The sequence below is a fragment of the Manis pentadactyla genome, chromosome 14, assembly GCF_030020395.1.
Source record: "Manis pentadactyla isolate mManPen7 chromosome 14, mManPen7.hap1, whole genome shotgun sequence".
Classification (NCBI taxonomy): Eukaryota; Metazoa; Chordata; class Mammalia; order Pholidota; family Manidae; genus Manis; species Manis pentadactyla.
Window position 1 is genome coordinate 77194705 of NC_080032.1, and position 27136 is coordinate 77221840.

General features: G+C 39.9%; 2 protein-coding genes across 3 annotated transcripts in view; one reads left to right on the forward strand and one right to left on the reverse strand.

The window, feature by feature from the left end:
* Positions 1-1388: 1388 nt before the first annotated feature.
* On the forward strand, positions 1389-7692 carry SPX (spexin hormone). The gene is made up of 5 exons (XM_057491930.1): positions 1389-2247; positions 2416-2526; positions 2755-2817; positions 3536-3618; positions 6457-7692. Exons 1-5 carry the CDS (start codon positions 2139-2141, stop codon positions 6511-6513), a joined length of 423 nt encoding a protein of 140 aa, XP_057347913.1. The 5' UTR covers positions 1389-2138; the 3' UTR covers positions 6514-7692.
* A 2493-nt stretch (positions 7693-10185) lies between these two features.
* The window catches only part of GYS2 (glycogen synthase 2), a 54570-nt gene continuing 37619 nt past the window's right edge, over positions 10186-27136 (reverse strand). For both annotated transcript variants that reach the window (XM_036889557.2, XM_036889558.2), the window contains exons 12-16: positions 18385-18511; positions 15367-15462; positions 14295-14458; positions 13177-13257; positions 10186-11153 (exon numbers count right to left, since the gene is read on the reverse strand). In XM_036889557.2, coding sequence (XP_036745452.2) covers positions 10932-11153; positions 13177-13257; positions 14295-14458; positions 15367-15462; positions 18385-18511 — 690 coding nt within the window. In that variant the 3' untranslated portion in view covers positions 10186-10931. The remainder of the gene's footprint in view (positions 11154-13176; positions 13258-14294; positions 14459-15366; positions 15463-18384; positions 18512-27136) is intronic.

The window sequence follows — 27136 nt, forward strand, 5'->3', positions numbered from 1 at the left end:
AGTTTTTATCTTTGCCCTCTCCTAAGACTGGAAAACACTCTACTAATGGTTCTTGCTCTTTCTTGCTTTATCTATTCTTTAAAGGAGGTAAATATTGCTCAAATTTCTACCTGGAAACTACTTTCTATATTCTAGCTTGCACATGACGGTCAAGTCTAAATATCAAGTGCCCAGATCCCAATCTCTTTTATACAAGTCGTTGCCGGTAGATTGCATCAACTCCTCAAAGTTCCAAACCAAACTTACCTGTTCTCTCCCCATACTCCCTGATAGCCCCATACTCCTTGCTAGCCATTCTCCCAGCCACACAGGGTCTAAGACTACATTGTTGCTTACTGTTTTATCACTTCTTTACTACTAAAAATGTCCATGAATGTGTAGAGTCTCATCCATCACCATCACCATCACTTGAGTGCTGATTAGAAATGCAGAATTTCTGACGCCATCCCAGCTGTACTAAATTAGAATCTTCATTTTATCAAGACTCCCAGGTGATTAATAAGCACATTAATACCTAAGGGGAGCTGCTCTAACTTTTAAAGGAAAGGGACCATCCCTCTTATCCATGTCACCCTTGATTTATTTTTCTCATTCTCTCATATCCTATTTATCCACAAGTTCTATATCTTCTACCTCCAACATGCATCCCAAATTCATTTAAAGTTCTCCATTCCTACCAAGTACACCCAAGTCTAAGCCATCATCATTTTTTGCTTATAACCATACGAACTGGCCCATTTCTTCCTCTCCAAACTCATCTCAAAGCGCCCTCCCCTGTCATCTGTCATCCACACAACTTCGGCTCATTGGTTTCCCTTCCTGTTCCTCAAAGGAGCCAAGCTCTTGCCATCCCAAGAGTGTGCTTTTCTTTCTTCTGCCTGGAATACTAATTCTTACTCCAACTTATCCAGTGTCTGACTCTACCTGATCCATCCAGACCCCAGACCCCCTCGATTTTTACCTTCCCTAAAATAGCCCACCTTATCACATCACCTTGCTTTCATACATTATAAGGCATTTAAAACATTCCATAATCACCTTCCCTTATTTACCTTTTTATTAGTTTAGAGTGTTTCTCCCCTGACTAGAAGACAAACTCAATCAAAGCAGAGATTGTGTCTTTTTAATGCATGGCTGTGTCCCATGAACCAAAAGAAAGAATGTCTGATATATAGTAAGCTGTCCATAAATATTGGTTAATTGATTGAATAGCTAATTATGTGAATAACTGATGTCAAATTCCATTGAGATTTCCTAACCTTTTCATTTCTCCCAATGATTCATCTTTAGTCATCAGTGACAGCTTGATGGCTGGTTACCCAAGACTGATTTTCTTACTTTATTCATTTATTTTTTATTCTGCCTGGGTTAGTTATTTTAATTAATAATAATAATAATAATAATAATAAATGCCTTGGGGCTAGTGGGAAAAGCAAAGGCAATGATGCTGATATATTCAGAATATCTCCTGGCCGAGGTGGTCAGTATCTAAACAAATGATGTCCATCCATCAATCCATCAATCATTTCTCTTACTTCCTGCAATTGAATCTCCCTGGAGGAGTCATCAGTTCCTCTCAGTCTTGATGACTGACAAGAAGTCCCTGTGGACCCCTTAACTACTGAAGATCAGGCTGGGCCCTTGACACCAAGATTTTAAAAGCCCCACCTTCACAGCAAGATTAGGAAACTCACAGGCAAAGTATAACTATTGCAAGTTCTGGAAAGGATCAGAACATGAAGGTAAGTAGAAGTTTTTATTACTTGAGACTTTTTTAGCTATTTTATAAAAAGCTTCATAGCTTTTCACCTATTCTATGCTTAATAAGCATTTTTGAGTCTAGAGGCTATTTAAAAATATGCTTTAAAATACCAGAATCATTTGATATTACTATGAAAAAATGCACTCATTTGGGTTAAGTGATTGAAATATTTATTATTTATATATTTATTTATTTAATCGGTCGTTTATTTGTTTGTTTGTTTGTTTGTGTAAAGAACTGTTTTGTGGATTAACTAGAAGGTAGACTCGGGAACAGCCATCTCCCCTACATAATGAGTATTGAAACAGAACATTGCAACAAGTAAGGGGTTTGCAATGGTCCAGCCATCAAAGTAGAAAATCCTGCTGGCACAGAAATGACTTTCTCTTCATCTTTTCTTGTAGGGACTCAGAAGTCTGGTGGCAACAACGTTGGCCCTTTTCCTGGTGTTTTCTTTCGTGGGAAATTGCAGCGGCGCGCCCCAGGTAACCCAGCGCAAACCTGGGGGCTCCGGAACGTTCTTTCCTCTTCCCTCCGTCCCTCCTTCCTTCGTCCCTTCCTCCTGCTCTCCCCTCCTCTCTCTCTCTCTCTCTTTCCTCTCTTTTTCTCTTTCCCCTCCCTGCCCCACTTTCCTTCTTTCTTTTTTTGATAAGACTGGGCTGCGATGCCTCGCGAACCGCTTTTCTGTCCCCCCTACACGTTGCAGAGCCTCTTGGAGAGAAGGAACTGGACCCCCCAGGCCATGCTCTACCTGAGGGGCGCGCGTACGTCCCCAACGCCCCGCTCCGCCCCCAAACCTCTAGGGCTGCATGAATGCGTGGGACGGACGGACCGCCGCGGGAGTTTGTCCCCTTAAATCATCGGAGTCACCTGGGCTCCGCCAGTCAGGGGGAGGGCGGGCCGGGGGCTGGGAGGGGGGCGGCGGGGGCGGGCCCCGGGGTGCGCGGGCCGCGCGGAGCGGGGGTCGCTGAGCCCGCGCCCGGCCTCTGCAGAGGGGCGCCGCTTCATCTCCCACCAGAGCCGGAGGAAGGACGTCGCCGAGCGGCCGCCGCCCGGTGAGTGGCCGCGGCGAGGCGGCGGGCGGGGCGGCGGGCCCGGGGTTCGCCCCGAGGGGAGGGAGGGGGTGGGGGCAGGGCCAGAGCCCCGGAACGGTACCTCCCCGAAGGGCAGGACCTTCAGCTTCCTCTTCAACACTGGTGTCATTGTCGTTATTATTATTAACATAGTTCACCCAGAAACTCCAAACCTATGCCCTTATTCTATTACTGGAAAGGACTATAAAACGGTTCAAACCAGAGATAGTTAATAAGTAGGGTCCGTTAAGAATGGGGCGTGTTACTGGCCTCCCATGTGACCGAGATGTAGACTATGATCTCAAACTCCTTTGGACGGAAGGAGAGGAGGCAGTTCAGGCTCCCAGCAGGATCCCACCTAAACCTTTCTGCCCTGACATCCCATTTTAAGCTCTGAAAGGGGAATTTCTCATGGGCTTTTTATCTGACTCCTCCCTCCTTTCATGAAATTCTCTGTAGCATATAGTTTAAATTCTCTTCTGCACCTGTAATACACAACATGACCAAGTGCAAGTGATGTCCAAGGGAAATGTGAAATGTTTCAGTTTATAAAAATCAGTCTTCCGTGTAAGGCATCCTTTGTTGACCGATCAAAAGTCTATTTCTGAGGTTTTCTTGATATTACAGCAGACTGCGATAGGATGTAGCCACATGAATACTCAAATGCTAGTAGGATCTGTGTGTGTTTTTGTTTCTCCAGAAAGACGAAGCCCAAGTCCCCAGCTACTAAATCTTCCAGAAGCAGCTCCTGTGCTGATGGGCCCCTTGCAAACCCACAGGAAGGTACAAGCATATGACCTCTTCCAGCTGCTGCACAGACAAGCTTTGATGACTTCTGGGCTTCTGTGCTGAGTACAACAGGGTTGCCCTTACTTACCAGATTTTTTTAAATAAATGACCGTTGCACACACACACACACACACACACACACACACACAAATCCCTTGAAATATTTATTGTATAAAGACCAAAAAATTTCTCATTGAAGTGACTCCCAAGAACATAAAAAGATTTCCCTGATGTCACTGGAGAATTTCATATTAATTCCACAATCCAGAGACTAGTGCAACCTTTATTTCTCTTGGAGTGCTAGAACTGAAAAAGCTCAAAGTTCAACATCACTATTTTATTGTTGAATAACTGAGGCCAAAAGAGGTTTAAATAATCACAAATGCAATAATACCTCGCTTTTCAAGCTTGAACCGAATGAAATTGCTGAATATGAAGCATTTCTCACAAACACAGTGTTTCATATAATTCCCCCTAGTAGATATGGACCAGGTCTGATTCAAAGCCTGTGTAATATCTTCTACACTGTACAGCTTCTTTTATACCAAAATGAGGTGAAATCTTCTAATAGAGACACCATCCATGTAACATTAAAACTACTAGTTGAATTAAGGCACGTTGATAATAGGTTAGCTAATTTGGAGTATCTAACAGGTCTGAGTTCAAATCCTGGCTCTGGTGCTTTACTAAGTGGATGACCCTGAGCCTGGGCATCATTATTGAGAAAACGAAATAATGATACCCATGTGCAGGGTTGCTATGACAGCCAATTGAAACAAGATACTTAATTTCGATTACTGGTAATAATAGAGGTCATCAAAGCATAAAAATAGACTTAGAATTTGCTCTCTCAAAATTGTGACATTATTTAAACTTGGGACATAATTTAAATTTTGAAATGCATGAAAACATAGAGTGGGTGGTGTGGTGGTCAAAGCTCTGGTTGCTGGCCTGGGGGTCTAACACTTGTGCTGATGGAGAAAACATCTATGCTGTGTGCCTAGTATTGCGTGGACCCTGTGGGGAGGGAAAGAGAGCAAAAGGGACATTCTGGCTTCAAGCTTATGGCTATGTTGTGAGAAAATAGCTATGGGAAGAAAGCACAAGAGAGTGGAAATTGGAGCTTCTGAACTCAGGGCAAGGCCGGGGCTGGCGTGGGTGAGTAGAGAGGTTTTAATACTTAATTCAGAAAATTGCATTTCTGCCCCTGGGTGCCATGGCAGGCAGAGAGGAAAGCAGATTAAGCAAATGCAGGAATGAGAATGGCTTTTGTAGTAAAAAGATAGAGTGAGCAGCCTGTGAAATAGCAGAATGTATTCTGTGGTTATGGAGTCGTGGTTATGCTAAGGCGATGACTACTATTACTCCTGGTTCTCGCGACTAATCGCTGAGGGCTTATTATAAGGCAATGTACCAGGCGCTGTTCTAAGCATGTGGTATGGATTACACAGTTAACTCTCACAGTCACCCTAGAGGTAAGCCCCTTATTATCCACACTTTACAGATGAGGAAATAGAGGCACAAAAAGATTATACCACTATCACATAGCAGGTACATCCTGGAAGTGGGATGACGAGCAGAAGGTAACTTATGCTTTATCTGAGATTCAATAAGATGCCTCAGGATTTTCAGCAGAGAAATGCCATGGTGAAGGAAGATGAATCTGGTTACGGCACAGAGGTTGTTGAAGTCAGTAGGAGGAGAGTGCTGGCCGGGAAGGGTTGATAGTCAAGTTTTAGATCTGCTTGCTGAGAAGGTTTTGCAGAGCCGGAAAGGAAAGTGAGCTGGAATGAAAAGAAGAGCTCATTCTAAAGAGGAGAGGGATATAAATTAGAGAGTTTTGGAAAGATGTGTGATTATAGATCCCCATTTCAAGTCTTTTTTGGGAAACAAATATAATTTTTTCATTACTGAAGTTTCCCGAGTGGCTTGCCTCTGAGGATAAGATGAGGGAACCAAATTTTATTAGTGTCAATTGATGGAAAAGATTTGGATTCCCATATATTAGACATATTAGTGACTTAGTCACTAATCATGCCTTTCTTGTTGAAGTTTTCTTTTTTCCTTCTCTTTAAAGGCAGCCCATTGTCTGCACTGTTTCAAAATGTGCTAGCAGTTCAGGTTAAAATGTGATGACTCACATACTCAGATTCATTTGTAACTAACTGAGGGAAGGTGGCCTTATCTAGAGATTCTCTTAGAGAAAACTAGAAGAGGCATTTTATGCATGGCAACTCCCTCCCTCTACCCCATGGTAGGTTTCAGCCCTTTTACCCATTTCTAGAGTCCCAGGAACCTGCTATCATCTCCCTCCTGAGTTATCCCTGCCTCCAAAATGATAGTTCACACTCTAAAGTTCTGCAATCCCATCCCACTAACTGGTGTCCTTCCCCTTTGTCCCATTTCCTCCCCAGACCCCAGCTCAGCTAATAAGAGAATATGTGCAAATGTGTTCCTAGGTCACCTTTCCCAAGTAAGATGCATTTTAACTGGAAACATGGAGACAGTAGCTTGCTGCAGTTGAGTGGATCTAATGGTGGCCGTTTTAGACATGAGGCATACTTAGAGCAGAACATGTACCACGTCTTAGCTTCATTCATTGTAGAAGGTCACACATGACATGTAAGTTCCCCGATGCATCTTAAGCTGAGGGGGAAATCTTTTAAATCAAATCAAATCAAAGCATAATTTTTTGGATTTTCAGTAGCAGAGTGCATGAGTTAACGTACCTCGGGGCTAAGTATTTATTTCCCAAGGCTCTCTTCAACTCAGCTTTTCTTTGTTTAAAACACAGCAAGTGTGTTTGTTTTATGGAATTTTTTTTTCTTACAGTTGGAGAAGAAACCTGAGCAAATGAGATTCGTAGAAGATAGTCTGCTGTACTGGTGAAAACATACCAGATGACACTCAATTGCGGTTCTGTTCTCATTGAAAACGTGGACCATGTGAAGAAAACCCTTGAATTCTTTTGACTTATTTGTAACACTAGGACCATGCACAGCTCATTTTATTGTTTCAGAAGAAAAAGTAGTGTAGAGGGTTCTTAGCTGAGAACATCATTGCCTTTGGTCCTTGCTTCAGATCTCTTTGGATTACCTTGTGTCTTACTCCCAAACCTTTTAGAGCATTTATATTTATAAGCCTGAAGCCTGTTGGAGCATTTTTTTTTCTGTTACAAGTATCCATCTTGATCTAATAATTCTTGGTTGTCTGCATGGTCTTGTCACTCAGCAGTGAATCTCATCTCCTTTTTTCCCCTTTGCCCATCTCCATGGAGGGTGGGCAGGGGAAGCATGGCAGGTTGGGGAGCAGAGTGTGGTTCCTTTAGTAGTTGATCTGGGAGAGGGAAGTTGTTAGGACGGGAAGCGGGAAGGAGTGATGACAGGGAAGAAGCCCTGTGATAAGAACATTTTAGTGTGGTTGCTGAAAGGGGACAATCGATTGGTGAGGCTGGTGGAAGGTTCCACAGCGGAAAGCTCTCCCCTGTGCTCTTCGGGCATCTCCCTGAAGTCAGTTTACAAACAGGGATCTAAACGTTACTGGGAAATAAGCAGATGGAAACACATCGCACTCCCGTGTATATTGTCCAAAAGGTACAAACCAGTTTTTCAGAGGTAACCCATTGTTCGTGGCTAAATAGATGCAAAGACTCTGTTAACTCTGACTAGAGCTCTAGGCTTTATTTGACACTGAAATATTACATAAGGCATCTTGATAATGTTAAGTGCACGATAATACCCTAATGTGCTCCTTTTCAAAGTCAATTTGGTTCAATTCAAAACTATCTGAAAAAAAAGTACACACACACCCCTACAGCAAGCATACATAACATATTTATGTAGCATTACAATATGACCATCATGTTAATTATTTTTGGCCTAATTAACTGAGTCGCTGATAAATGTCATAGGTGGAAGGTATTGTTACTTCTCAGTGTCATCAGTATTGAGCTATTATTTAGTAGTAGCTAAAGAATTTCTACGTGGATGTCTTTGTAACTTGTAATTTTATTTTCATTGTGTTAAGTAGTGAAAACCCTGCTTATAAGATTTCGCCTGTGTCTTGTCTCATAACTGAATAATGAAACTATATTCAAGTTAATGTAACATTGATCTCTGTTGGAAAAATAATATGCTAGCATTAAAAAATCTATGTGGCATTATACTAGTACCCGTCATTAGTTATGATTTGATTTTAAAGTAGATTTTTCTAGACAGTGCATTTGTGCACTTTATTGAGAATTCTTTTATTCATCTGACATAGCCTTGTTCATATTGGCTATTTAAACACTATGCCTATTCCAGAAACACATTTAAACTCTATCATATGGAATGATCCTTCCCACAGTTATCTAGAACAATGTCCAGTATTTCACACTAAACCGGAGTTTTCAAAACCTTCTAAATCACCAATTCCTGTTAAAATATCAGCCCCAAGCAGTACAGGTACTTGAATTCCTTGGACGTTCTCCTGTCCAACTGATCCACTGATTTCACGGTAGTCACGTAAAGGCCCCTATGCCCAGTCTGCCACAACTTTTTATCTCAGGGGGTCTTTGCAACTCTCTTTAGTTCTTTTTCAAAACTGAAATGAACATGTCAGAAGTGATCAAAAATGTTCACATTGTACAGCTTGTCTTTTAAAATTGGGAGATATCTGCCTCCAGTGGATATCCATGTGCCAGAATACCCCTCCCTCCAGGCTGGACTTGCAGCCACAGTCTCAGTTGTCCTTGCGCCCTTTGCCCTGGTAGCCTATGTCCCCTGGGGCTGTCTAGCCTCTGGCGTGGGCTGTCATTTCCTTCCTTTCACTGGGTTTCCCCCAGTGCATGTCTCCCCTCCCCCCCCACTCACTGTGATCCTGAGAGAGGAGAGAAGGACAACAGACACTGGCATTTTAGAATCAGCCCCCAGCTAGCCTTTCTTTGCCTGGCTATGAGAAATAAAAAGCCTATATGCTATCACCCTTGAGTTACATGATTTTACTTTGGCCTCAGGCAAAAGGGAAGTGGGGAATGTAACTTGTTGGCCTCCTCCTACTGGATGTAATTCCTTTAGTAAGGGTTTGTTTCTGTTATGGTCCGATCCCTATAACCACCATGTGGAGCTGGCAGTTGTATCCCGCACAATACCTCACAGGAATTTAGGATCATCTTATGAAGCATCCTTGAACCTTCCCAAGTACGCTGGACCATCCCTCTTCTGAGGGTTGTGCCCTGGTAACCTATTAGCATAGCATTTGTAACATTTTGTATTGTCACCTAAAAATGTAAAACCTACTCTGTTCACCCTCTTACCAGGGAAGGGAAGGTGGTACAATGCATTCAAAATAAGTCTTGTGTCAGCTGGTCAGGCCCATACAAACTATTCATCTAACTGTCCTATTTGTTGCTTCTCACTGGGCTTGGTCAGTCTTGGGGAAAAGACAAAGAAATGACTGGGCCCAGGGGATGGAGTCAAGTGGCCACAGCTTCTGAATAGAGGACCCAGCGCAGGGCGGAAACTCCGGCCCCTACGCATGCCACTCAAAACCAGGTGTCTGCAAGCCAGTTAACTTCTCTGTGTCGTATCATTTGAACACATTTCTAATCAGAGAACTCTTCTTTCATTACAAAAAAAACAACTAGCACTTGAATTTAAAGTTTTATATTAAGAGGGTCTTTTGCTGAATAGCTCAAGCTTTCAGTCACCACGAACCAATCTATTACCAGTCATGAGTATCATTTGAATATGCACATTGTGCCGCTTTACTCAGAATACATTTTCAGGGTTATATTAACAGTAAAACCACTTTTTATCATGTGACCTTTCTGCTACATCAGCAAATGAGAATTTGTACTAGAATACAAATCCACCTCATAGTTTTTCTGATCTCCTAGGCAGAGGTTTCCAAACTTCTCTGCAGATGTTGGGTTAATTCTCATCCACAGGGCATTTTTCGAGGATTAGGTTTAGCTAATTTATTTCCCTGCCTCCTGAACCTCTAAATGACATGAATTTGCAATTGTCTTCCATTTTGGCCTGATTTGCTACTTGAATTCACCACTCATCTATTATTTCTGAACAATGGGGCAGTAGGAAAGCTGGATTAAACCTTTCCACTGGTCTTAAATTGTCTGACACACCGTTATTGTTACTCCTCACTTGCTGCCATCAATCAGTCCAACATGGAGACTAAAACTTCTTCGAGCCTCTGTAGACCTAGGCCAACTGATAGGCCAACCAAGGTATTCACTGTGATCTAAACATAATACTTGTTGTGACAAGTCTTGTGGCAAAACAAGAACATTGTGGGTTTTTGTTCTGTTTTCTTTGCCAATTTAGATATAATTCTATTTAAAACATAAATATGTTCAACTACAATCACTCAATATCTCTAAGCACATCATGAATGTGTTAGAGATGATGTCCTTTTTATAAAGTAAACTCTTAATTTCTTTTTGCTAGAACGATAGTTTGAAATGTTCTCTTTCAGAAGGCACTATTTCATAGTAGGAGCTTCACACAAGTTATCTTATTTAAATGTCTAAAAGAATTTTAAACAAGACATAGCCAATAAAAGTTAAATTTTTCAATATTGCTATATTTATTCATTTGAATTGAATGATTTATCATCCATGGAAGATTGGTCAAGTTTCCCAAAAGGTCTTTCCTTTTAAACAACAAAAAAATTGTTACAGTCAGATGGTACAGTACAGAGGGTAACATCTTCTTATTCATTTGAAAAGTGACCTTGTAAATATATTTGTATGTTTACATTTAATATGTATCAAGATTTGATATGAGAAAACTACTTTCTTAAGGATTTTAATTGTCTGCAAAGCTAGATACAAGTACATGGTTCTGACTAATGTGAACAATGAAAATAATCACTAGAGAGTGAGTTCTTTAAAATATATTAATGGTGCATATCCGTGGCTAAGATCAGGATGCTTTAGGGGAAAATGAGAGACTTGTTTGGTAGGAACAGAAGCTGTATAAATATTAAACAAAGGATTATGATGATGATAATTTAAAAATAAACACTTGCAAGTGAAAATTCTTAGTGCTTAAATTAACTATTTTTAAAAAATTTCATTCTTTCTCTTATCCCTTCATTTACTGGCGGGGGAAAAGGAGTTGGAGTAAATAACATGGATATGTTATAAATTACAAAACTGCCATTTACTTTACCTCCAGTTTTTAGGCAGGGAATAAATCCCACTATAATCCTTCAAAGAAGACATGAAATTTGTGGTGTTTTCATTCTTTAAGTAATCATTCTTACAATGTTCTTACTAAATTAGACCTGTTCAACAGGTGTGGAATTTAGTTCTTATACTCCCCATGCAGCTGTTTCTTCCCACGAGGAACACGACCCAGAGAAATCGGTGACTTGATATTCAGCCGATCCCGTTCGGCCTCCTGGTCCTCATCGTACCTCTCATCCCCGTCGCCATCCTCCCCGTCACTGCTCTGCGGACTGGAGAACTGAGACCCCGACGGAGACGGCGGCACTGAGGAAGGCCTGGGGAACTTAAATCCTTCCGTCTGCCAAAGACAAAAATAAGCCACACACGTTGGAACAGATTCTTCTTGATGTTTGGAAGATGTAAACACTTGGCATGTGCATTTAATAAAAAAAAAAAAAATCGTTGAATATTTTCTGAGGTCTGTTCAGGAGTTATTCACTTTGATTCATTTTGATTCTGGTACCAGCAAACCTAAGAGAGATTCATTAAACAAGCCGCTTTCTTTCATTAAGCACTAAATGTGCCAAGTGCTATATATACATATAGATATAGATCTTAATTTATTTAATCTTTGTAACAACAGTCCTATGTAATTGTTCCTCCCATTTACAGAAGAAATGGAGGGACGGAGAGGCTGAATGACATGCCCGAGGTCATAGAGCATATAAGTAAGTGGTAGAGCAAAGATTTGTACCAAGATTTGTGGTCATTCCAGAGCCTTTAATACCAATGGCCACGTTACACTGCCGCTATCGTCAGTCTCTGTCATGCTTCAGATTTTCTCCATGAAATGAAGCCCGTGGGACCTACCACAGACCACCACCGTTTGAAAGAATCCTCCAAGCCAGGCCACTTGAAATCCCACCACTTACTTTTATTTCAGTTAATGAGTAAATAGCAGTAGATTTTAATCAAATTGCCCTTCTACCTAAGATTTACTGAGATAATTAATTTGATAGACATGTACTAAGTCCCCACCATGAGTCAGGCACCATAATACCACTGAGGGAACAAAAATGAGAAACACGATCCTGGCCCTCTAGGGCTGCACCTGCTCCATAGCGAAGACAAAAGTATAAAATTGTTACAGCATTTGTCACTCTGTATTTCACATATTTTTATACATTATTATTATGTCACATACATACTCATTGCAAAGTTCAGATGTTTTACCTGAAAGGGATACAAAAAAAGAGTCAAGTCCCTGCACTTAGGATTTGGGCCACAGTAGAAGCTCAATACTTATTAGCTGAGTAAGTTGAATAAACGGATAAATAAGGTACATCCTTATTTGTCATATCTGTACATTACCATCAAGCGGAATGACGACTCTAAATGAACTAAGCAATTAACTCTGTTACAGTCATGAACATTTTCTAATGGGCAAATTTTACCTTAGCCTAACTTTCCAGATCTGTTCCCTTGGACACCCGATACAGGTAGAATATGAGGTGTGTTATTAGGCACATTGTTTGTAGTAAAGGTGACTACTGATTGGGAAATGACATCTTGAACTCAGAGGATCTACAAATACTTGATGAGCTCCCTGAAGTTGATGACTCTTGTAATTGCACACATTCCTTGCAGAGACCCTGGAAGCTTGTCTGTAGAGATTTACATGAGACATTGGCTCCTTTGGGGCATGCAAATACTAAGATGGATCTCATAACCAATAGAATGGGTCTCATCTTTTTTGCATCTAAGCTTTCATTTGGTGGGTAGAAGGGCAAAGAAATTTAGCTCTGGGACCATTGTATAGATTGCACTAAAAACTAAGCCTGTTGAAGAGAAATGCCGGATGCTGGCCTAGTTCAGGCTGTGTTTCCTATCTTATATCCTTCCAAGTGAATGTGATGCCAAGTAGCCTAGGCTAGTCTCATGAATATAAATGTCTAAGACAACTTTAGAAGAAGACTCCCTAGTGGGCACTGCCGAATGGAACACAAACACTCATCTAGTCCAGCTCTTCATGTGGTGCTTTTCATGCAGGCACCCTGTATCTTCATATATCCTTGGATAGCAAATTCACTTCCTATTAGAGCAGGCTTTATTTTTCACCAATTCTCAAAAGAATGAATGTCTAACACAGGTGGTTTCAAGCTCTAAGGCAGGGAGAGTTTTAAGAGGGAAGTGCTTCTCCAAAGGCATGAATTAGCTGGCGGCTCATCCTATTCAGAAGGCTAACTGGACCAAGGGCTTTGAGCTGACCTGGTTTATTAGTCCCTCTATGCTTTGTTCTGATGCACTCTGAAAAGCTGTAAGAGCTTGTATACTTAGCTACTTTTAAATTAAGCCCTCAAACCAATACATAAAATACTTACTGTTGGCGGTGATGTAGGTTCCCTGTGGAATTTATCTGGAAAAGCTCTGCTTAATGTCAGGTACCTTGCATGCTGGTAATACTGTGGTGGAAAGCAATTCACAGGTTAAAAAAAATATTTCTATATCTCAATAACCAAGTTATTATCTAAGTTCTTAGCCTCCTCATGATAAAATATATATTTTTTAAAGTGGTAGAATCTATTTACCCTAAGTTTATGAATCAGGAAAAAAAAGCCAATTTATAGTTTTATTATTTACCAATGGATAGGTAAAGGAATACTACAAAAAGTTGAAAGAAAAAGCTACACGGGTCTCACTTAACTTGGCATGAAGTGCTAAGGTGGTTGAAAACACTGCTGTTGTTCTACAAAGAAGCAGTAGGCATAGCAAAAAGATGGGTCCTGAATAATCAAATGGGATTTAAATCCTGCTTCAGACCTTAGGTAAGAAACATAACTTCTAAGGTCCTTATCATTCTGCTTTCACTATAAAATGATGACAGTAAAATTAATCACCCAGGATTGTAATGAACTCTGGCATTGGCGTGTGTAAGTACTCAGCAAATAGGGCCTCCAGCATTTTTCAGGGAGCATTTAGCACTATCTAAAGCAGATACATTATGTGAAGGCAAAGTCAATTTATTTTTTATTAAATCATATTTAAGATGTGTGAACCTCTAGGTGTTTATAAACCTATTGCATGATTGGTATTTCCTCTACTTGTCCAGTTGAAAAACAGTATTATTCCCACTCCCCACAGTACTTGAGGAATATGATCACATTATCTCTTAGCATGAAACAAAACAGAGACTTTTCTCTTAATGTTTTCCTCATACGCATGAAACAATACCTGGAATGCATCAAGTTAAGCATTTTGGCAATAGAATAAATGGCTAGTAAGGTCACTGCTAGATCCTGATGTTCTGGGCTCAGACTAAATATGAAGAATTGGGGTTAGGACTTTGCAGACTCATATTAAGTGAAAAGGTACATTAAAATATCACTGAGATTTTAACAATCGTGATACCTAGTTGACTTTACAGATTATGACTAGAACCAATTCTTTTCTAGTCCAGTGGGATTTTTCGAGTGGTCCGCTTCATCACAAGCTTGCTTACTCTGCCTAAATATCTCCAATCCAGAAGATCTGATAGCCTCTCAGTTCGGTTCCTCTGAATTATTCTTTGGCGGCGCGACTGTTTGCAAAATCCATAGAGAAACTGAGTCAGCTGGTTGCAAGAATCGTCGGGAGAGCGAAAGCGCCGGTCGACAATGTAAATTCCTGAGGGGCACAAAAGGCAAAGGGCAGGTCACAGTAAGGTTAAGCTCTATAGCGTTTCTTCCCCTATTTCTTGGGTGCTATCCTAGACAACGTGCATTATCCACTCCCTAACCCCCTGTTGCCTTTATTTCATTTTGGCCCACTCAAGGCTGTATTTCTTCTGCGATCTCCTTCTAATGGTTTACAATTGTCACCAACACACAGCCAACAAAATGGATCTTGCTAAAAAATCTGGCAGATGCGGTTACCCTGAATCGGTGATTCTCCCTGGGGCGGCTCACTCACCCAAATCTCCCCGCAGACACCTGGGAATAAGGGCTTTTCAGGTTCCCCAGCGTTGCCGCCAGGCAGCCATGGCTGAGAACCACAGCCTGAGCCTGAAGAGAACAGTGACAATGCAAATGGGGAAGACCAGGGAAGTGGCGATGTGCAGGCAGAGAATCCATCCTATCCGGCTTTTCTTGCTGCTAGGCAACACGGAGATACAGAGGCGACAGGCAGTCTTCTGCCATCTTTAACAATTTGAGTGAATTTTGCTAACCTGGCATGGCCCTTTAAAACAACAATGCTGACCAGTAAACTACATACGCTAAGTCCATGGTTATTGTAATATTGCTTCTAGGTAGCAGAGAGCCAAACAGTTCACAAAAACAAGAGGTAAAAGGGCAAGACTTGTCCAACTTTAGCATGCCTTTTGTAGTTTGTTTTTTGGGCAATATATTTAATACTAATAGCATTTTTGTCCTTTCCATGGATTATGTCATTCAGTCTACTTTTAATTAAGAAGTATAAGCATTAGTCTAATCATCAGGATAGCTTTAGGTGTGGGGGCTCTATAAAGACATTGTGCTTTGTTAGGTTAGAGGTCACCTCCCCCTCCAGCTTTGGTGAATGATGGGGAGCCTCACCGTAAGCAGTAGGATCGGCCACGTGCTCCTGCATGAAACAGCCAAAGCCAGAGAGGTTGGTTGTCACACTGGGGATCCCCATCACAGTGCATTCAGCTGCCGGGGAAACAGAGAGAGGCTCGGCTTCAGACCAGCTCCTACACACTCGTAGGCACACAGAGGAAGAAAAAGCTAGAGTCCACCTAGTAATAGGTGTGTCAATTTTGTGCCAGGCACAGTACTAAGCCCTTTGTGTGTATTATTAACTCATTTAATCTCCTCAACAACCCTGTGAAGAGAGGCTATTATCATCCCCATTTTTACAGATGAAGAAACTGAGGCACAGAGAGGTTAAATAACTTGCCCAACTTCACAAAGCCAGGGGACGTGGTAGAGTTGGGATTTGAAATCAGGCGTCCAGCTCCAGAGCACTTGTTTGGAACAGCTAGTCTATACTAGCGCTCTCATTTCAGCCGGTTTTGGTTTTTGCTCCATCCTTAACTTGTGTCTGTAAGTATCTGGCAAGTTTATGAGGTGGGTAAATACGTTTTGGCCACGACCAGCTCTTCCCATCATCTTGATCTCCCTTGCTGCAAATCCCACTTCTGCAGATGCTCAGCAAAGCCACTGTCTCTGTTAGACTTCTCTCACCTTGTAGTTAAAACTTGCTTTGCATAAGATATTGGATATATCTTACGAAACATTACCTCTCTCAAGGATGTCTGCATGTTTTAACAAGGATTTTAACTTGATTGTGGAATTACTCTTGGTTGACTAGTAAGGATGGGTGAAAACAAAAAGGATTCCCCCATTGCTTCTGAACAATGCAGACAATGGCCTTTTCTCCTGCTCTGCAAGTATTTCCTTTTGGTTTAGGTCTGAAGGGCTGTGGTTTCTGATTTTTGTTGGGGGGTTGGTGGTGAAGGAGAGGAAGGTGGGGTGGGCAATATTGACCCAAATAAGAATCTGATATGAAAACTCTAGAAAAATTCTCACACATATATGGATACAAAATTTTGCTTACAATTCCATGGACATTCACAGATCTTTATTTTTTATTAAATGCTCAGTAACACACATGTGGTGAAATGCCAGGTACCCATGTAAGCTCAGTAAATACTCACTGAATGAAATCTAACAGGCTAAATTTTTATACTCATTGGGTTTTCTGATAACATAAAACACAGACTTAAATGAATACTTTCTGGAGTGAGATAAATAAACTGTATCACACAAAGAGATTATTTTTTAAAAAATCGTTATCTAAGAGGCTAACGCCAAACTTAACCACCAGAGGTCTCATTATTTCTGTAAATATAGGTGAGGCGTGGCCAGCTTGCTTTGGTTAATTCAAAAAGAGAATGACTCATTCACTATGGAGTATTTCTCAAATTCCTTTGTCTACTTATCTTTTATACCATTCCTGACCTTTATCGTAAAACACTACATATGTCTCTTCTGTCATTTCAAGTTAAGTTTAACTTTGTCCTCTAAAATGACATTCCGATAGAAAGGCTGCTATAAACTATAGAACATTCTCTTTTACCCAACATAAATGACTTCCTATATTCCCTCAATGACTCAAGGCTTCTGTATCCTTGAAATTTCCTTGACACTTACTAGAAATAACAAGAAAAGAGTCGATAGCAATGTGGTATGTTCATTAGTGAAATAGGTGGTTTTTGTATCTCAAAAGATCTATACTCTGTTATAAACAATGCAAGATAATTAAGTGGGCATTTCATAAGAAGAGACCACCTTCAAAACAGGGAATCTGATGCCAATAACAATTTTCAAAACTACAGGAGAGATAGCTGGAGGCATTACATCAACAACTTTTCTGTATCATGTTTCAAGAACAAATAATCCTTTATCTATTCTTCCCCCCAAAATCTGATGTTTTTACAGCTGCAGGCAGTGGAACCTAAAGCAGTAGAGTAGAACCTTAGGTCAGAAGATGCAGAGCCTCATGTCACCCCTATTTGTAAAGATTATAAGATTCTATTCATACAGAATTTTTAATTCTACATTTAAATTCTGGGATCCGATTGCAAAGATTAGACAAGTTCTTCCTCTTCATCACTCAGCCTATGTATGACCTCCCTAACCCTGACTGCTGTGCTTCTCTCCCTTACTTGGGCAATGATGACATTGAGATCAGAAGGCAAACTTTATAAATTATAAGTAACAATGTTTTTGAGCTTTTTCTTTTAAAATTACAAATGGCATTTTATCCAGACTATGAGGAAAACGTCAAAGTATCAATAAAAGAGGGAAAAGTCATCATTATATTTTTTGCATGGGCATGGACTTGAAGTATTTGTTTCCTTTTCAATAAGACATTTCAGTACAAATACAAACTGATTGCTCTTGATGCTAATGGCCACCACGCTAGTGGGGACCAGAAGAGAACAGCAGACAGTGGATCTGAGAATCCATCATTGTTCAAAAAAAAAGTTGGGGAGGTGGCAGGTCTGAATGCAACTATGCCATTGGTCATACTACCTACCACTGAATTGGCATTTTATTTTAAAAGTACCTCTTTAGAGGGACAAGGGTGTGAAGAAGACTTTTACTGTACACCTTTTCATACTATCTGTTTCTTTAACCCTGTGAATGTGTTATTCATTAAAAATTAAATACATCCATTAATCTTTTTTAAAAAATATTCTTCTGAAATAAGTTTTAAAGAACACTTTGACTTGACTGTCATCCCTCATATTAAGCCTACTTACAGCCATTTCTCCTTCAGAGTAGTGAATGGGACTGGTAAAGATAACTTAAACAATATGTAATCTTTATAAAAACATTGCCCAACCACCCCCTGGTATACTTCCACAATCTTTGTCCTTATTCTGAGGTCAGGATCTACAAAGCATAAAATTGACCCCTGGGGTTGATCCAACCAAAATCACTTTGAAAGCGAACTATAAAACCAAAACCTTAGTAGAAATTACATATTAATTTTGAATATGACACACAGGAATAAAATAATATACTGATAAAATTAACATTCTACAATCTACGCCTGTCACATACCTGGAGTGTAACCCCACGGTTCATAGTAGGAAGGAAAGACCCCAAGGTGACAGCCTCGGACAAACTCTTCATAATCCATGGGGAGTAAGGGGCTGGTGGAGGACAGGAATTCTGGGTGTAAAATCACCTAGAAAAGGAAAATTCTAATGAGAAAAAAGAGAAAAAGCAGACATTAAAGAGAAAATTTCTCTGCAGTGTGGTTTTTTCAATACTGCGGAGTCCTCACCTTCCAGATTTAGGAGAAAAAAAGAGAGAGAGATTAAAAGAAAAATTAAAAAGAATAAAAGCCTGCATTCTTTTTCCTCTCTTCATTCTGGGTAAATATCTATTCTGCAGACTAACTTTCTCTGTGATTCCAAGACCTAGACTGGGGGAAAGGGAATTAGTGCGACCAGTGTCGTTCTCATGCTAACCTACATCCTCCAATTCAGTCTTTATGGACAAGAAAGATCTTACTTGGCTCTCTAGCTGCTGACTCCTGTCTTCTCAATTTTTTGCACCTCAAGAAGGAAGGAGGGGAGCTGTTTAATGAGCCACTTTCACATGCCACAGTCATGAATTGGTCATGTGAAATGGAACTAAGGGGCAGGGAAGATGTCTAGGTATCTCTTCTAGATTAGGTCAGACTAGACCTAATCTAACCCTAATCTAACCTCACCCAAGCCACCCTCCTCTCTCACTTCTATAACCCTTCTATTCTTCTAAGGCTCTGCTCAACCCACTGACCAGAGTGAACCTTTAAAAATGCCAGCCACTCCCCTGCTTAAAATCCTTCAGTGGTTCCCATTTTATTCAGAGTAAAAGCCAATGGGTTTACCACAGCCTATAAGCAGTGGAGTGCTAGTAAATGCTTAAGAACCAAAAAAACCAAAGTAGGATCATACATTTGTACATAAGTTTACTACACATTTTGCTGATAATAAAGGACATATAGCATAAAATTTCTAAATAAAAAATGTACACATGAAAACTTGTACACAGATATTTATATCAGCTTCATTCATAACTGCTTAAACTTGGAAGTAACCAAGGTGTCCTTTAGTAGCTGAACAGATAAATAAGCAGTGGTATATCCAAAAAATGGAATATTATTCAGTGCTAAAAAGAAATAAGCCATCGAGCCATGAAAAGACATGGAGGAAACTTAAATGCATATTGCTAAATGAAAGAAGCCAATATGAAAAGGCCACACACTATATAATTCGAATTATATGATATTCTGGAAAAAAGCCAAACTATGGAGACAATAAAAAAGATTAGGGCTTGGAGGGGGTAGGATTGAATAGGCAGAGTACAGAAGATTTTTAGGATTTTTAATTTTAGTGAAAGTCTCCTGCATGATCCTATAATGGCTGATATATGTCATGATACACTTACCAAAACCCACAAAACAGACAACACCAGGAGTGAACCCTTATGCAGACTCTTGGATCTTGAGTGATAATAATGTGTCAATGTAGGCTCATCAGTTCTAACAAATATACCACTACGGTGCCATGTTGATAGGGGGAGGCTATGGGTGTAGGAGGTACATGGGAATTCTGTACTTTCTGCTCAGTTTTGCTGAGAACCTGAAACTCTAATAGAGCTCCTGTCATCACCTGCCTGGCTGCATTAACCACTGTAGTGTGGCCCCAAGGCTGCCCCAGCTATCAGTTCTGGACTGTTACTTCTCCAGCCAAACACTGTAAAAATATCACCTGAACTAATACTGGCCATTAGTATAAGCAGTGCACATTCCCTAAAGCCCCTCATAAGGATTGGTCTTTTTCAAATTTTGCATAATGTCAAATTTTATATAATCAAATGCTCAAAAATGCTTTTGTTGATTTTTTCCAAGACTGTGTATTTGTTACCAACTCATGGCTTCAACTGATGACTGAAAGTGTTTCTGACAAAAATGTTGAAGCAGAGCTACATGCTTCATCACTGATATGAGTGACTTCTTTGCTGAGTTGGACCTTTGTTTTTGAATGCTCTAAAAAGGTTTCCTCATATTTTTATTCCATTCACAATTTTGTGTAATGACCACAGACACAAGACTTATAAGTTTAATCTACCCCCCTTTTTTAAGTCTAAACTATCAATACACAATTAATCAAGCCATGCTGTGTGGTGTTCACCTATTCTCACTCTATAAGTATTCCCACCATGGCCAATTTCAAGCTACCAACGTGATACGCAATAGCACATTGTTGCAGAGTATTTCCACCATGTGGCTACAATACCCACAATAACCTCCAGAGCAAAGTTAATAGTAAAATGTAGTAAAGGAATAGGATACAATGAGTTTTGAGCATTACTTTTCTTTTTAATGTAACTGCTTTATTTTTAAGTTTATATGATTTAATTTTAAACAATGGCTATTTTTTAAATTGGTTCACAAAATTTCTGAGAAGTTAACAATTGACCCTTGTGTGATCAAGTTGCTGTTAAGTAACTTGTGTTGCTCCACCAAATGGCTTTAGAACTGGATTGGTCAAGAAGGAGAGGGAAAGAATAAAAAGGAGTGGATGAGGGAAAGGAAAAAGACTATTTTTTTTTAAACAAGGGCATTTCACTTTTGATTTTTTTTCTTGGGATAAGTAGATAGTGTTCCAAAGGGATGCTTTGAAGAAAAATCCTTATTTGGATATGTAACGATAATGATAACAGTTGTGTGATACTTTATGTATTATAAATAATGTTCACACGTATCACCTCATTTAACATGGTGAATGGACAGAATAGAAATTCTCATTACCCTATTTAAAAATAAGGGAACTAAGATTTTACAGGCATTAGTTACATCTCAGTAGATAAATAGGAGATATGTGAAACTTAAGAAGAGATGAAGTGGTAATATGCCCAAAACCAGTTTGATGGTTTATTGAATCACAAATAGGAAAAGTAAAAATGGATAAAATATTATCCTCCACAAAACATAAATTGATTTCCTATACTGTGCAAAGTGTAGTACTAGGAAAAGAGACAAAAGACACAGATATTAACTGTGTCTGAGCAACCTTCAAGCCAGAAGCCCATTATACTCGCGGCAAATAGCAGCAAAGGGGATCTGAAAGCCATTATGCCTACTTTAGCATTTCCAAGCTTGGAAAATTTGTGCTCTCCAAAGCCCATTTTGGAACGTGAAAACATCAGGGCTCATTCAATTTGTTCCCAGCCAAACAGAATGACAGCACAACTAAAATAAGAAAACAGCTGTTCTGGGCCCTCCAACAGCCAATTGTAGAAGCCCCTGGTGGAAGAAAGGACATTAGAGGTCAGGCAAAGGTTACAGAGAGGATTAAATGAGATCCTGTATACAAACACTCGCAGCAGAGCACCTGGCTCACAGCAGGCTCTGAATCAGTAGGGAAAAAGACAAATAAAAAACAAAAACTTGTCTAATTGTATTTATCCCAGGAGAGAAGTTAATTTACTTTCCCAGAGTTGCAGCACAGGGTCAAAACCTGAAATCTGTACCGTAGACTTTTCTCACTATACCATGCTTGCAGAGGCAGGTTCAGTGATGAATTCAAATTCCAAATGATCTACATTTACCGAATCAAATAGTCATATGCCTACAGACAACTTGCATCTCCACTCTGAGAGTTAAGAACAATTCTATAGATTTCTATAAATATGCACGTGATCAAATAGGTCCTTATATTAGAACAGTTCTGAGTTAGTGTCAAGCTTTTAAAAGATACTGTTAATAAAATAAAACGTCTAATTCTGAATTGACCAAGGTTTATCTCAGTGCTTTGAGTGTCCATTGTTAGGAAGGGGCTATTTCTTTTATTTCTTTTGTGTCTATTTGTTTTATAATCATCAATGAATATCTCAAGGTATTCGTGAGTTTAACTGCAGAAGCATAATTTCTATGAGACAAACTTCTCCATTCACTTCACATAAGTCACGTGCTTTTATATCTGCATCTTTTTATCTGCTTCTTCTGCCTGGTAACCCCTCCCTCCTGTTATCTGCGCCATGAACTTATGCTGATCAATCCAGATCTTGCTAACATGTCATCTCTTTTATAAAACATTTTATCAAACGCTGTAGGCAAAGATGAGTCTTTCGTCTTCTACTTCAAGCAAACTCTGTTCACACCTGTTTCCTAAAAGTTATTGAGTATCCAATCATGTGCTATGTATCAGCATTTATTATGCATTTACTATGTGCCAGGTACTTATGCTACATAGGGCATCTATTATTTCTTGAGTCCTCACAAAAATTCTGTGAGCGGGAGACTATTTTATCACCATTTTATAGATAAAATGACTGAGGTACAGGTAGGTTAAGTAAATTGACAAATTGAGTAAGTGCCAGAGATTTTAAGACAGAAGGGGATCTTGACAGACAGCCCCACTGCGTCCCCTCTGGCTCCACCATGGCAGCACTTCCTGGCCTATAGGACTGGCAGACATGGGTATGAGTGGCAGCCCATTCTGCCCAACCAGTGATTCTTTTAATGGACAACTTTTGTCTGGAGAATTCCTACCCCTGTAGTGCAACTGCTCATAGAATAAGGTGCCCATCTGTCTACCAACCTGAAAGTGTTTAGTAGGTAGAAGAAAAGTGAAGGTAAAACATAAACAAAAGTTTGTAAAATACAGGAAAATGTTTGTAGTGTCACTAATATATTTAAGTCAACAGTAAACCACAACACACACACACACACACACACACAAATGGGCATTTTTTTTCTTGTATTAAGAAAGGAAGCATTGTTTTAACATCTTTCTAGGTTGACAGATAGTAACCACACTAGAGGGGGTGCAGATTTAATAATATGAGTAACTGTTAAACCACTGGATTGTACTTTGAAACCAACATAAGATTGTATATCAATGATACTTCAGTAAGAAAAGAAAGAAAGGAAGCATTGTAAAATCATCCTGAATTTCTGTTACCTGTCAATGGAATGTACTAGTGAAAACTTTTGTTGTTGTTTTTTGTTTTTTGTGGACCCAGGATCCCGCACACACATGGGAGTGGGTTTCCTTCCCTTAACTGACAAGCCACATCGAGAGGTCTTGGACCACTACTTTTCCCCTTCATAAGTCACTACATAGTGCTGCTTTGTGTGTATATTTTTCATATATTTGTTAATTTCTATTGATTCTAGTATTCTGTATTATATTTGACTTTCTGTTAAAAAAAAGGAAAGGCTGAGATGTTTTGGGAACTGGGCTGCACCTGTGGGTCTTCCTAATCCCCCTCTCTCCCCCCTGCCTCCCCACTGTCTGGCTACACCGCCCTGCAGTCTGCCAGCATGGCAGGGTCATTGCTCCCTGGCCTCCACTCCCACCCAGGCACTGATGACTCCCTTCACAATCGCCCTTGCAAACCCCAGACCTATGTTTTCTTTTTTTTTTTTTTTTAATAATTATTTTTTATTGAAGGGTAGTTGACACACAGTATTACATTACATGAGTTTCAAGTGTACAACACAGTGGTAGAACATTTATATACATAATTCTAGGTTCCAGCTATCACCCTACCAGGCTGTTACAATATCTTGACTATATTCCTTATGCTATACATTACATCCTGGTTACTAATTTATTTTACCATTGGAAGTCTGTCCTTTTTTTTTTTTTTTTTTTTGTGAGGGCATCTCTCATATTTATTGATCAAATGGTTGTTAACGGCAATAAAATTCTGTATAGGGGAGTCAATGCTCAATGCACAATCATTAATCCACCCCAAGCCTAATTTTTGTCAGTCTCCAATCTTCTGAGGCATAACAAACAAGTTTTTACATGTAGAACAAATTCTTACATAATGAATAAGTTACATGGTGAACAGTACAAGGGCAGTCATCACAGAAACTTTCGGTTTTGCTCATGCATTATGAACTCTAAACAGTCAGTTCAAATATGAATACTCATTTGGTTTTTATACTTGATTTATATGTGGATACCACATTTCTCTCTTTATTATTATTATTTTTAATAAAATGCTGAAGTGGTAGGTAGATACAAGATAAAGGTAGAAAACATAGTTTAGTGTTGTAAGAGAGCACATGTAGATGATCAGGTGTGTGCCTGTAGACTATGTGTTAATCCAAGCTAGACCAGGGCAATAAAACATCCACGGATGCAGAAGATTTCTCTCAGAACAGGGGGGGTGAGGTTCTAAGCCTCACCTCTGTTGATCCCCAATTTCTCACCTGATGGCCCCCCTGCGACTGTGCCTGTCTTAGGTTGTTCCTCCCTTGAGGAATCTTACCCGTCTCTGGCTAACCAGTCATCTTCCGGGGCCATACAGGGAAATGTGAAGTTGGTAAGTGAGAGAGAAGCCTTATTGTTTGAAAAAGTTAGCTTTTTACTTCTTTGCATATTTATGCCCTGTGACTTCTATGCCCAGCATTTGTCTTGAGGTATCTTTACCACTTGGAAGAATTATGATACTCGGTAAATTTGATATGAGGCACGAATTCTATTTAAGGGTTGTAATTAGGAAGGAAGAAGAAAAGCTATAGAAGTAGCAGGCGGAAGAAAACATGGGAAGATTGATTATTTCTTTGACATATCTTCTTGTAGAGTAACTTCAGCATGTACAGGTTTTAAGCTACTACTTAGATTGCACACACACATTAACATAATAGGAGTATAGTTACATAACCAAAGCATACCTGTAATTACCAGCCATCTGCAGTGAAACCAAGAAAACCAGTTAGGCACCTTAGGAATTTGTGAAAACTTATCTATGATATGGTGGATATTGTCCAACTGAACTTGAACACTCTGAGAGAAATCAGACAAATTAAAACAACCCATTCCTGGGGACTGTTCACATGCCATATGTTCTTTTAACAGTAAATAGTTTGTAGTTGTAAGACTTTGGAGCGCTACAATTTGCACTTCTCCAAATTCTTGGTTGAGTTCCAACAGTATAGATCCAGTCCAATTTTGTTGTTTTACTGTATGCACAGGCCAGCTTACATATCTCCTTCCTCATTCCCATGGCAAGTCCAGGAACTGGTGGGATGAGTGCATCTACAGCTGTAGCAGTGCGTGGATCTTTGTTGGGGTTTTTTGATGATCATCCTCTGGCATGAGTCTTCCAGAGAGTGCTGATGTTGGAAGTTCTTTTTCATATCGTATCTTAGTTCATTTTCGGGGTAGCCCAATTAGGCTTTGATCCTCTGTATAAACACAAACAGACCCTTTGCCTACACTTTTATATGCCCTTTATACCCTTGTGTAGAACTCGTTGGAGGTTACCACACAGAAACTGCCCTTTTTTTTTTTTTTCTATCACTAATCTACACTTACATGACGAATATTATGTTTACTAGGCTCTCCCCTATAAACCCCTTTACAGTCACTGTCCATCAGCATAGCAAAATGTTGTAGAATCACTACTTGCCTTCTCTGTGTTGTACAGCCCTCCCTTTTCTCCTACCCCCCCATGCATGTTAATCTTAATATCCCCCTACTTCTCCCCCCCTTATCCCTCCCTACCCACCCATCCTCCCCAGTCCCTTTCCCTTTGGTACCTGTTAGTCCATTCTTGAGTTCTGTGATTCTGCTGCTGTTTTGTTCCTTCAGTTTTTCCTTTGTTCTTATATTCCACAGATAAGTGAAATCATTTGGTATTTCTCTTTCTCCGCTTGGCTTGTTTCACTGAGCATAATACCCTCCAGCTCCATCCATGTTGCTGCAAATGATTGGATTTGCCCTTTTCTTATGACTGAGTAGTATTCCATTGTGTATATGTACCACATCTTCTTTATCCATTCATCTATTGATGGACATTTAGGTTGCTTCCAATTCTTGGCTATTGTAAATAGTGCTGCAATAAACATAGGGGTGCATCTGTCTTTCTCAAACTTGATTGCTGCGTTCTTAGGGTAAATTCCTAGGAGTGGAATTCCTGGGTCAAATGGTAAGTCTGTTTTGAGCATTTTGATGTACCTCCATACTGCTTTCCACAATGGTTGAACTAACTTACATTCCCACCAGCAGTGTAGGAGGGGTCCCCTTTCTCCACAGCCTCGCCAACATTTGTTGTTGTTTGTCTTTTGGATGGCAGCCATCCTTACTGGTGTGAGGTGATACCTCATTGTAGTTTTAATTTGCATTTCTCTGATAATTAGCGATGTGGAGCATCTTTTCATGTGTCTGTTGGCCATCTGTATTTCTTTTTTGGAGAACTGTCTGTTCAGTTCCTCTGCCCATTTTTTAATTGGGTTATTTGTTTTTTGTTTGTTGAGGCGTGAGAGCTCCTTATATATTCTGGACGTCAAGCCTTTATCGGATGTGTCATTTTCAAATATATTCTCCCATACTGTAGGGATCCTTCTTGTTCTATTGATGGTGTCTTTTGCTGTACAGAAGCTTTTCAGCTTAATATAGTCCCACTTACTCATTTTTGCTGTTGTTTTCCTTGCCCGGGGAGATATGTTCAAGAAGAGGTCACTCATGTTTATGTCTAAGAGGTTTTCGCCTATGTTTTCTTCCAGGAGTTTAATGGTTTCATGGCTTACATTCAGGTCTTTGATCCATTTTGAGTTTACTTTTGTATATGGGGTTAGACAATGGTCCAGTTTCATTCTCCTACATGTAGCTGTCCAGTTTTGCCAGCACCACCTGTTGAAGAGACTGTCATTTTGCCATTGTATGTCCATGGCTCCTTTATCAAATATTAATTGACCATATATGTCTGGGTTAATGTCTGGATTCTCTAGTCTGTTCCATTGGTCTGTGGCTCTGCTCTTGTGCCAGTACCAAATTGTCTTGATTACTATGGCTTTATA

What these genes read in the sequence shown, in the direction of transcription:
- SPX (XM_057491930.1), top strand. Translation starts at nt 2,139, where the DNA reads ATGACTTTCTCTTCATCTTTTCTTGTAGGGACTCAGAAGTCTGGTGGC. An exon ending in CGCCGAGCGGCCGCCGCCCG is followed by an intron (nt 2,818 to 3,535) that starts GTGAGTGGCCGC and finishes TTGTTTCTCCAG; the next exon opens with AAAGACGAAGCCCAAGTCCC. An exon ending in CCTTGCAAACCCACAGGAAG is followed by an intron (nt 3,619 to 6,456) that starts GTACAAGCATAT and finishes TTTTTCTTACAG; the next exon opens with TTGGAGAAGAAACCTGAGCA.